The sequence below is a fragment of the Ischnura elegans genome, chromosome 6 (genome assembly GCF_921293095.1).
Source record: "Ischnura elegans chromosome 6, ioIscEleg1.1, whole genome shotgun sequence".
Lineage (NCBI taxonomy): Eukaryota > Metazoa > Arthropoda > Insecta > Odonata > Coenagrionidae > Ischnura > Ischnura elegans.
In genome coordinates, this window is record NC_060251.1 from 51,358,232 (window position 1) to 51,370,602 (window position 12,371).

Below are 12,371 nucleotides of genomic sequence, written 5' to 3' on the forward strand. Positions count from 1 at the left end.
TCAGCTTCTCTTTTATCTTCTGACACTTTCATTTTATTTATTTTATAAAATATTTTTACACCAAGTATGTTGTAAATAAAGCAACTAATGCAAACGTAGAATTTTACAATACTGTAGAATGGGACTTAGTGACAAGTTTTGCATGTTTTCGCTCGTAAGCTGATCAATTTTTAACTTAAACTGAAACGGATGACGTCATATGATATTTTCAACCTCCCTTTTAAAGATAATGTCCTCAAAAAAATCTGTACCTTTAATATGAACAACTATATAAAGGGAAAACGTCGTCACAAAGTCACCCCACCAGAGTGATTTTGTGATAGCTTTTTTTTTTGTTATTAAGTACGCTAAAAGACTAGTGTCACAATTTCGACAAGTAAAAAACTATATTTACTTAATTTACAAGTGTTTTATGCTTTGGCAAAGCATAAAACACTTGTAAATTAAGGAATTTTCGCAAGCGATGAACTGGGTGTTCCCTAATTGATATTTTTCACCTCAAAGGACCCTCGCTTCTCCTTCTCTTGGGGGCACGGCATCCTGTAACCTCTTCTCTATTTTTGTTTAGCTCTTCTATGAAGATCTTACCAACCACTCCTGGTACTGAAGGCAGGCTCTCTTCCAAGACGGCCTTCGAAAGTCTTCGGTAAATTTCCATTTTTTTGAGCTGAATAATTCCAGTCTTCCTGCATCCTGACTGGAGATATTTTTACTGTTTTCCTGCAGCTTTTCCATAATATTCTTAATGGACTAGGCATTTCGTCTTTTGGCAAGGACGTTCACCGTTTACCGGACGTTGATATATATATATATATATAGCCACCAATCCGACAAAATTGCATGCCAAATCAGTATTAGAAATCAAAATATGGCAACATCTAGTGGTTGCAGTAATTTATCTAGGCCCTCGCACCCCACATCTTTTTATAGGTCTTCATCTTCCTCTCAGTGTTGCAAAGACAAAAGAAACATGATAAAATTTTCCCTAAAATCATGGCGAGGTTTGACAAGCTTACGTGTCACAAGTCACCACACAAAGTGCATGTATTCCAGTTTTTGTCTCATATTTTCAACAAAAATGGCTTGATTTAATTGATATTCTATAATAATTTGTCCAACATATTCATAAACAAATTTGCATACCTGTTTTAGATGTGTCTTTGACAGAAATGTTTTCACAATATTAAGTTTCCCTCCTTTTCCGAAAGAGTAAAAAATAGTATTGCCTTACAATGGCGACAGAAAGAACTATACGTGATAAGAAGCTCCATCTGGCTGTCGAAGCATGTCGCGGCATGTGTGACAAATGAAATGCCCAGTACATCTCTTTCATGAGACAAGCGGTCGTGGTGCGAGATAAAAAAATAGACCTCTTGTCACAATTAAAGTAACCCCAATCTATGGCAGCAAAAAACTTAAGGTCAAGTAATCTGGGTCTTTCTTTATTACCCTTTCATATATGCTTCACGATAGACGCAAGCATTGTGGGGGCCCCCTAAGCTCGGGGACCTTGGCGATTGCCGACCAGTCGACCTGACCAGAGGTGCTCTGAAGATAACCTAACAGTCCAAAACCACCAAAATCTAGTCAGATACAGATTTAAGTGTACCAAATCAACTTCCTGGAATGCATCCCTCCTCCAAAGGAAATCCTCCTCCAAAAAAATTTCCTTCAAAAAAATTGCCTGCCCTATAGATTTTCTTGAAGATTTTTTTCTTGGGCATCTTCAAATGAGATGCTAATTGAGGGAACTAGCAGCGATTTTGAATTGATACTTTTGTATCAAACGTGAGTAATTCCCCTGACATCATGGTGCTTAGTTGTTCAATACTATCTGGACATTCATCAAGGAAAGGAACTTGGGGTAAACATGAATGTCATCATCTTCAATAGTTCTATTGCTGTGCATCGTCTTCTCCCTTTCTGACATGGAGAAATCAGCTTGATTTGGAAATATCTTCTTGATATCAAAGCCCAGCATTTTCTCTCATATTGCGGTGCTCAGGTGCTCAGCTCTAATTCTGAATGAACGGAGGGAAGGGGAAGGAATGAAGGACATATGCAAGGATTCCGCTTAATGGCAGTTAGGAAAAATCTCTTTCTACTAACGAGTAGTAAGTAAATAGTTGTCATTACGGTAGTTCTTTGACCATGTGGACAGAAGCATTTCATTTCCAAGCTTATGAAAATGTACAGAGTGCTTTGTGCTTCCCCTTGTAAGGGTCTACAGTAATTCTGGCCAAACCTATGCGTGTTTGTGAATATATGAGAACCCCTTTCGGTAGCTTCAAGTCTCTCCCTTACAGTTACAGACTTGATTTGATAAAATCATTTTCTCTGTTGCTGTTACAATTGTTCTCTGTTACCCAGCAAAATCAGTTACAGACTTCAGGTGGGCGCATGAGGCTCAGACGGCAGCTAAATGAGTCTCTCTCCTCCCAAAGCAGGAGAAGATAAAACTACAGACTAATTAATGCTTCTGAAATTATCCCCACCAAATTCTGATTCTGCACATTCTGATAACCCATTGGGCCATCCTAAAGAACCCAAGATGATATACAGACTACCGTAAAATATACCAAAAGGAGGACCTAGTCTCAATGTAGTACATTGATAGCCATAATCACAAGAATCTAAGGGGCTAGGACATAGCCAGAAAATTTTTTGGGCTGGGATTTTGGTTGGAGGAGGGGTGCATTTTGGGGAGTTGATTTAGTAAACTTGAGTCTGCATCTACCAATATTTTGATGGGTATGAAACCCTTAAACTCCCCCTCCCCCATGGTCGAAGTTCTTGCATCTCCCCTCCCTATACAGGACTACCTCCACATTTAGTTACAATTGATATTCTGAGAGAAAAATACATCCGTGAACAAGTTAAGAAAATGGTATGGTTCCCTAAGCATAAAATTAAAATGAGAAATAGTGGAATTCTTTAGCAAAAATTTTTATTAGCAAAAATATTACTCTCATTGAACAAAACAAAAGCAAACAGCAAATGCCTCTTAGAACAAAATAACAAAAAAACATTTTCTTAAAAACAACAAAAAATAACTAAAATAACTGAATTTATAAGCACACAGTTCATGCATAACAAAAAATAAATGTGCCAGCCCATAGTGCAAGTACACCCATGAACACATTCACTCATCATTTCACAGATAAATGGGTTAGAGACAACAGATATGAGCTAGTTCAGAGGCTTAAGTCATTTCAGACACATACCTATCACAGATTACCAATAGGAAAGTCTCCTTCTATTTTCAAAATTGAAAAGATATATGTAGCTCCAAAAGTGTAATTCTAGATACAAAATATAGGTGACAGGGTAATAAAATTAACATATCACCTAACGTTTGAATTACGTTCTGGCTGAAGACCAAATATAATTATAGCTATAAAACAATCTCCAGTGAATAAAAAAGAACTTATGACATTTAAAATGAATTATGTAAACATATGTACATATTTCATAATTAAAGTGGAACAAAGTGCTTAATTGCAAACAATTGGATGACTCCCATTTATTGAATATTTCATACTGATTGGGTTTTGGAGCATCATATCGGACTACCAATAATCACGCGACCCGTCATCTTCAGAATGATGAGGTTTCCTTGCTGGGCCAGGAGGGTGTGCATCAAGAGCAGCTTTGGGATCACTATTGTGCACGGAAGCATGGAAGCCAGTTTCATCAGCCCAATATCGGACTGTTCGCACATTACCTGAAGGCTCTGATACATGATATTCCCCTTGAACTTTGTGGCCATCCCTCCTTTCTTTCTGCCCATGCCGGTCACCAGTTTTATGGTCAGTCACCCCATAAGCATAGTCATAGAGAGGATGACCCTGAAAGGTAAAATAAGTCAATATTTAATACCTAACGGTTTCATAAAACCCTGTATGTCTTGTGAATTGGATAAAATCAGTGTCAAAACAGAAAGTTGTTCACGCCCTACTACTAAATAATAGAGACATAAAATTACATTGCAAAAATGTGGGATCACACGTTTTTAACAAAATCAATTTTTGAGGGGATTCAACGTTAAAAAAATTACACCAATATAATTTGTTGCCCATGGCCTTGCTGATTTCAGCTACAAAGAGCAGCTGTTATTTTTCACAGACATCACAGATTAAGTCCTGTTCACACAAACAAATCTCCACCAAATAAGCCCCTCAAAAATAACTCCCGAGTCCTGCCCTGAATGAGCACCCCTAAATAATCTCCCACCCCCAACAAGACCTTCAAAATGCACATTCCCCAGTTGAGTGATGTTTATCACCCCTCACAAATATTTTCTGGCTTAAGCTTATTTATAAAAGGTACAATAATTCAACTAAAAAGTGAAAAACCTCACCTTCCCAAGAAATGAGTTACATATGATGATTGTGAAATAAATTGAGTGAGTTTTTCCTTTGTCTTGCCACAAAACATCCCTAATTGAGGGTAATCCTCATCCCTGGTTCACATTCACTTCAAACCATCCCCAAAGAAAAACAGTATCATTGGCTCAGGTTAAAAAAATTGTGTTGCTCAAGGACAAGAGGGAAAGCATCTAGTAAATATTGTATACTGCTGCCATCGCTTTTTAAATACTGTCCAAAGTTTACTCTAATTTTTATTGTGATCTTGAAAATGACAATTATAACAGAACCTAAAAAATCCTAGGGGCTCTTGATGGGACTAATCAAGATGCAATTCTTAAGTGTTTAAAAATCCAACTTTATAGGTGGCAAAAAAAATAATGTTCAATACTTTGAGAGCCTTTAGTCAGCTCTATTTGGGTATTTTAGGTATTTACTATGGGAGTATGAAAGCATATTTAAGGAATCCTTTATGACAAGTGTGTAGAGGCTTTTCAAAGACATGACGAGATTATATGTTATTTTGATACAATTTCCATTTAATACCCAGACGGCACAGAATCCTCCGTATCTAATTTGTATGCAGATAGTATCCATTGACTCCGCCCCGTCGCTTTTTGTCAATGGATACTATCTGCATACGAATTAGATACGGAGGATTCTGTGCCGTATGGGTATTTTATATTAGCATGCTGACTGACTTACCATGTAGTCCACATTATTCAATTCATTGTTTTGATGGTGTTGATTATATGGCTGATGAGGATGGTTTTGGTGTACTTCATGGGTAGCAGCCGCATCAACCCGGACCACTTGATCATTCCCCAGAATGACTGGCCCATGGAATTTAGCGAATGAGCTTGCTGGTCCATGATGATACTGAGGTATAGCTGACACCATGGCAAGAACCAAAGGCAGCATGCAGATGAAAGATTTCTACAAAAAAAAACACAAACAGATAATTATTATAAAACATTAGTTAGCCACTGATAAAAAAATGAGAAAATTTCAATCCCATCAATTTTGAACCCTTTCCTGCCAGGGCCTACAATTGGAAAACGTTTTCTGTGCTTCGAGTAGCATGAGAATATTTGAAACCTCTCTGTACAGAGCTCTTTTTTGGGTTGGAGTTACCCTGGTATATTCGTCCCTCAGATTTGAGACCCAGCTCAATGGGGCACACGTCCCTTACCCCGGCCATTGGTCTAGACCCTGTAACCCTATCATAGCACGAATCCACGGTCAACTGATTGTGTTACCAGTGTTTTTTTTTCAACCAAACATTGTGTTTGATTTTCAATAATTTACTCTTCTAATAGAATCACTAACATTTTTTAAGCATTTTGGAATTTTAACCAGATTACTAGCGTTAATAAAAGTTAGTGAATAAAAGGTAATAAGGCTATAAGTCTGGAAGTCCATTATTTTTAATGCTAAAATTTTGTTTAAAAATTGCTTACTCAGAGGTAAAAATGAAGAATTCATTTCAAAGTATGAAAAAATTCTAGCATGCAACAAAATATATCATTGAAAAAACTATTGAGAATATCACCACTTCGCAACGGATTCCTACGGTGAGGATGATTATAAATGAGTGGGAGGGTCGGGTTTTATTGCATGGGGAGAGGCCCTAAGAACTCGCTACCCTGGGTCCCAGGCTGGGCCTAAATCCATCAGACAATTGCTTCCTAAGCGGTCACTTCCCTTCCCCCGCATCGGCCAGAGTCGACATCCTGTGGTTTGCGTTGAAAAATCCGCGACAGCTATACCTGACGCCAGGTGTTATGCATTTGAAAATTCCCATCAGCACCACTCGACTGACGTCCGGTGCGAAAGGGTTTATACTTTGGAAATTTATTTTGCTATAAAAGACTATTATTGGGAAAATCTATCTTCCGATAGGCATTACTTTAACTTAAGGTAACTAGGTCAAACCAAAAAAGGGAAAATTAAGTCTTGGAACAGTGACTTTTCATTGGGAGCTCAGAGAGCAAGGGATAGTGGACCGTACACAGAAGCAAGTGAATAGCTCAATAAACAGTCAAATTTCAAACTTCATCATAGAGGGTTTTCTGTAAATAATATCAAATGTATGTTTATCCGGATGATTCGGAAATGCTGATCTTCGGGCGCAAAATATATCTTGCGCTATCTTTTCTTTCATCGCAATGAAAAATAAATCGCACTTAAATTTTAAGAAAGTTATACTTAAACTGATTGGGGACGCGCGCCCCATTATGTATCCGCCACTGGTTATGAGCCCTTCACAGCATCTGGCAACAGGGCTAACTCGTGGCGCAAACTTGAGCGTTTGGCTCAAAGTTTCCATAATTTAAAAATGGCGCGTTTTCGAACAAAACATCATCATTAATTTTGGTTCCCACAGACTTCGGTCATCCAGCGTTACAGTTTCCTCACAATTTTTCTCCACCTTCTATTTTTCGTTGGGAGTTCAAGGAGAGGGAAAACACCAAGGAGTATCTTCCCAATATTTCGGGCTGTTTAACTCTTTGACCGCCCCTATTGTTTTACTGGCTTAAGCCTTGTCGCTGATGGCTTTTCCATAAAATAGATGGCATTAGAAAGAGACAGTAGTGGAGATAATTATTCTTATCAGGTCAGTTAAATGAACCAAGTTGCAGAAATTTTTCAAAGCTTACGAACATCAACGGTTCCATCTCGAAACTTATGTAATAGAGAACTTATTTCTGCTTTAAGCAACATTTAATAGCTGTTTCACGGTGGGACCGCTCGCGTAATAGATCGCATCGCGGGAGTCCAAACTGGAATTATGGGTAATTATCTGCTCGTTGTATCTTAGCCAATTTCAAATGTTACCCATGGCATTCCATTATTGTTCTTGGCAGTGAATTCATAGAATGATGATAACTACCGACAATACAACGGAAAATAGAGAGAACGCACGCTCCTCATAAAATCGCACTGAGGGAATCGGGACCATTATCTCCTGTTCTATCGCGGATGGGCCAATCATTACTAATTCTAATCCAATTTAAATAGCACAGAGACAGGGGCGGTGTGGCCAGGTCGGCGATTGCCGAGGGCCCCGAGCAGACGCGAGCGTGTATGAAAAGTGTAATAAATAGACCCAAGAGTCCTTGAACCAAAGTTTTTATTTGCCGTTATAAAATTCTACGTTTTCATTGGTGGCTTTATTTACGACATACGCTGTGTAATAAGATTACATAAAAAATAAAATAAAGGTGTCGGAAGATAAAAGAGAACCTTATTCTTTTTGAAAGGGTTATTCGAAAAAGGCTATTATAGAGTTTTTTAGATTTCAGCGCGGTTTCATGGAAAATACACTAAATAATAGATAATAGAACCATAATGCATTATTAAATTGTATAAGCTATGAAATTCTTAATTTTCTTTATAGTTTTTCTAAAGAAATTTCTATTTTTTATTAAATTTTATCTGGCTTTCAAGTGCCAGAATAGCGTCAAAACCCATTTCCGGTGCAATTTCGTAAAAAAATTTTCCGCGGGAAAGACCCCTGCATCCCTCAAGGTAAGGGCAAGGGGGGTAATGGTAAGGGGGGCCCCGTCATGAGCCCAGCCGAGGGCTCCCAATCACCCTAGACCGCCCCTGCACAGAGAGGCCAATTTTTTTGGTATTTCATGGAACCAAGTTGGCCAACTTAAGAAGCTAAATAATGAATTCAACCGTTTCAGGTGTGACATTGGGTAAGTTCAACGTATTACAATGAAATGTAATTTCACATTTACACAATAGGGTGGTTTCCTATTATTTTTTTATTGCCTAAATCGAAAGATTATTACTCCTGGAGTACGTATTTCACGCTTTTAGATTTTTAAATGACGATATCTATTTTTCGCGATCAAATGAAAAGTGAAAAATTTCAAGCGCGCGAAAACGCGACGCGTAAGTAGGAATGAAGGGAAAAAGTCCGTGCGACGCATTTCTGGTTCCCCCTCCCGCCTGGTAGGTGACCTTGATCGAGGCTCTGAGCGCTGATAGGACGCAGGATGCTAACGGGTAGCTGAGTACCTTCCTGTCTGGTAGCGCATGGCTTAAAAAAGGTTTATTAATACCTTATCAAGCGAAGAAAACTTTCCGACCTTAGCCAGTTTTAATAGGTGATTATTAAGACATGTTTCCCTGAGCTCTGTGACTCATACATGCATTGGTAGCCTCTGACGATGCATAACTCCTATCCTCTCGTGTAGAAACTAGGTCCCTGTGACGTCACGTGGAGTGGAATCGCATGGGCGCCAATCTGGCCTTTTTCAAATGAGGATAAAATTTGACCCTTGCCATTCGTCTAAACCGGTATTTCAAAAACCAAATAATTTGTGTATTATGAATACACTAATGGTGGGTAACGAATCGCCATCAATGCCTTTTGTTTTCTTTGATGAAGGAAACTACCCTATTATTGTAACGCCTGCGACGCGTTTCGGGTCACAGAGCAATTATGTGGTACACCAGATGATGTCACTGTGAACCGAAACGCGTCGTGTGCATTAAAATAATTGAGGAAAATTGAATTTAAATTTTATTTTAATACCTCAGCAGTGGTCATGATAAAATACCGTCTATTATTGGCTACGCCTAGCGATGAACTTCTTCTTTCGACGCACATTGGAAATAAAATCGAGTGTGGTCGATCGAAAATAGAATGAGGGAGGAAATTGAAGTTCTGAAAAAAAGTCTTTAGGGTGTTAATTTACACAGATGTTATCAAAGTAAAGTCGGACATCTTCATAACTCGCTTCGCTAGTCAGAGGAATTCGCCACTCTCCACTCCATTATACACGGACAGCTTTTTTTGGAGTGGTAGGAGGGAAGTTTTTTTTAGTATAATGATACATCAGTGTCAATATGACATATTCCATTGACTAGAATAGAATCTTAGTGATTAATTCAGTTCACAACTCCTGCAGGGAGGAAAATATAATTATATAGACTTCATAACTGGCCTCTACAGGACTTAATTTTCTCTAAGGAGGTTAACCTACGATCTTAGACTTTTCCTGCGCATCAGGTGCAGAAAAGATTCTCGGGTTCTCCACCGGGTTATTGGCTGCATATCTCCTTAAGTTTCGAAGACCAAGTCATTCGATACAATTCAATGAATTTTCGACATTATATAATGGTGATTAATATCACATAATTTTAATTAATAATTAATTGAAGGTAAAAGTATCATATTCAAACGGTGCTACTCGGCTAACGGAAAATAATCCTTGCTGAGTAATAATCACTTTAATAATAATCACTTTCTAGGCTCCCAGTTGTCAAAGGTCGACGAATAGCCAACGACCCCGGGAAACACAGTTACGACGCACCACAAATGTAGGAATCGCGACGCTACAAGGGAGCAGGGTATTTGGCGATGTCTGGGAGGGATAAAGGTCTTCTCCGTTCCCGAGGTGGGGTATAAAGAGGTGTAGCGTCGTCTCAAGCGGGGTATGGAGGTTTATTAGAGCCTAAAGGAGGTATAAGGCTTCGTCACGTCCCTGGAGGGTTTAAAACTCGTCTAGCTTGAAAATGACGTAGAACACGTCGAAACCGGCTGCAAAATATTAAAATTGTGTGGAAAATACAAAGTACTTTTACTTTATTCTACTATGTTTAAAACTCACCCTGGATCCTATTCTTATGGAGTGTGATCGACTGAATAACAAGGGAGGATGAAGGAGTTTGAAACATCCCTTAAAATTGTCAGAAAAAAGAAGCGGAACATTCAGCGGCAAACCTTCCATGAGCCACCCGCAAGCGCGCACCAAATACAGAAATTTCACAGAGAAAAAATCATTCGTCTCGACCTTAACTCGAACCATGGTCCTCTAAATTCGAGCCAAACCTTCGACCAATTAGCCTTGTAAGGTTAATTGATAAGAACATTTGGCAAGAACACGAGGAATCCTCGATCGAGTCCAGGATAATGCGAATTAATTTTCCTCTAGGGAATTTTTTCATTTAACAAAAAATTGAATAGCATATTCCACAAAAATTAATGGCAGATAATCCTGGTATTTTTACAACAAATGTAAGTGCAGAAGGCATAATTTAATGGGGAAACGGCGGTAAAATCTGGACTAAACGGTCTTCAATAATTACGTTACAAAGTGTTGTTTCGGGGGAAGAAGCTATGAATTACGTTGAAAAGTGAGGACACGAACCACTTTGGAAATCATCAAACATCCAGCATAGGGGAAATTTGCGGTGCAGAGAGAAACACTGTGAACACTAACCTGCCAACCAAACATCTCCATGTTCACTGCAAAAACTTCCAAGAGAAGATTTTCCAAAGCAGTAAGTCTTCCGTCGGCAAAAATAATGGCACTGAGGACTATTCCGCTGGATCGATGTGAACCTTAAAGCTGACTGTGGATGAATGTGATACGAAGCCTTTTCATCTCCATTTATACTTGACTCCTTCCATCGCTAGACACCGGCCACCACAATAACACTACCGGAGTGGGAGGGTCCCCCATCAAGCTGAAAAATAAAAATCATTTCCATCGATTCAATAGAGACTCTTGCGCAGAATTCACGCGTGCTTTGGGATACAAAGCGTATCCACGAATCATTTGGGAAGCCCAAGCGGCTAACGCATCCGCTGAGAGAGAGAGAGAGCTGGCGCCGACTGGCACGGTCCCTAAAAAGGATCCCTTTTCACAACCAGAATAGTTACCTAATATGCACCCCTGCCACGCCTAGCTAAGAATTTCTTCTTTCGTTGCATACCGGTGTTTCCCATCTACTACGCTCGATTGAAGATAGGGGAGGAAGTTATGAAATTTTTATGACACAAGAAAGAACCACCGACCCGGCCGGCTTGTAACATTTAGGACGACGTCGAATACTCCTCAAATCACCGGAGAGTGAGCAGTCATACAAACAGTCATTATACTCTCCAACCAACCACGTCTTCCCGCCAAGATTTCTCGCCTCAGAGGGCAGTATTTGGTGTCTGGACACGCTTCGTCTGAGCAGAGCCTCTGGAAGTCAGCCGTATGATCGAGCACGTTGCCAGCGAGAAAAAAATTTCATTTGTCATCCACGAAAAATATATATTGAATGGTCGTGATTTTTTTCGCAGATCTCTGGAGAACGCGGAAGTGATGCATTTAGGAGGAGTTCCGCGGTGCAACGAGAAAAGATTTTCGTAAAATTTCCCGGATCCAAAACATACCAAAAGTTACCAGTTTCGTAAATGGGTCGAAACTGCAGAATCACATAAATATCACCAGCGCAGAATTGCCTTTTCAAAAGAGACAAAGATTGCTACATACGCGGCAGTAAACTCCAAGATCATTTATGATTCAATTCGCGAGAAAGCAGTTTTCAAAGTGGAGTAGATTTTTTCACAGCGATATTGAGTCATATCCAATGGTAAACCAATTAAGCGATTCTGCGTGGCTGAAATCGCACGTCCAATCCACGCTAACGTCAAAGCGCGGGAAGTGGAGAAACAAAAGCAAGTAAACGAGCCTAACTCACGAAAAGCTGCGAATTGTCAAAACCAAGCCATGGATAAATCTAAAATAGTAGGTACCTTTTTTCCAATGTAACTACGCTTTTAATAGAGAACGCCAGTCACGATACCAAAGTTTTTCGATACAAAAATAATGCAAAAATATATGATAAATTGATGTCACCACTCAATTTTTTATATCGTCACTAGATGACCCGGAAAAAGTCGTTTTGCCGTATTAGTTATTTCTAAAGAATATTTTGGAAGTTCAAATAAAAAATAACTGACTAATAGGGTAGTTTCCTTCATCAAAGAAAACGAAATGCATTGATTGCTATTCGTTACCCACCATCAGTGTATTCATAATATACAAATTGTTTGGTTTTAGAAATCCCAGTTTACACGAATGGCAATGGTCAATTTTAATCCGATTTGAAAAAGGCCAGATTGGCGCCCATGTGATTCCACTCCACGTGACGTCACAGGGACCTAGTTTCTACACGAGAGGATAGGAGTTTTACATTGTCTGAGATTAC

At 39.1% G+C, this 12,371-nt stretch overlaps 1 protein-coding gene across 1 annotated transcript; it reads right to left on the reverse strand.

Moving 5' to 3' along the window:
• Positions 1–2,985: 2,985 nt before the first annotated feature.
• On the reverse strand, positions 2,986–11,377 carry LOC124160389. Its single transcript, XM_046536225.1, has 3 exons — positions 10,610–11,377; positions 5,073–5,303; positions 2,986–3,848 (listed from the first exon to the last, which is right to left on the reverse strand). Exons 1-3 carry the CDS (start codon positions 10,628–10,630, stop codon positions 3,570–3,572), a joined length of 531 nt encoding a protein of 176 aa, XP_046392181.1. The 5' UTR covers positions 10,631–11,377; the 3' UTR covers positions 2,986–3,569.
• Between the last annotated feature and the right edge of the window lie 994 nt (positions 11,378–12,371).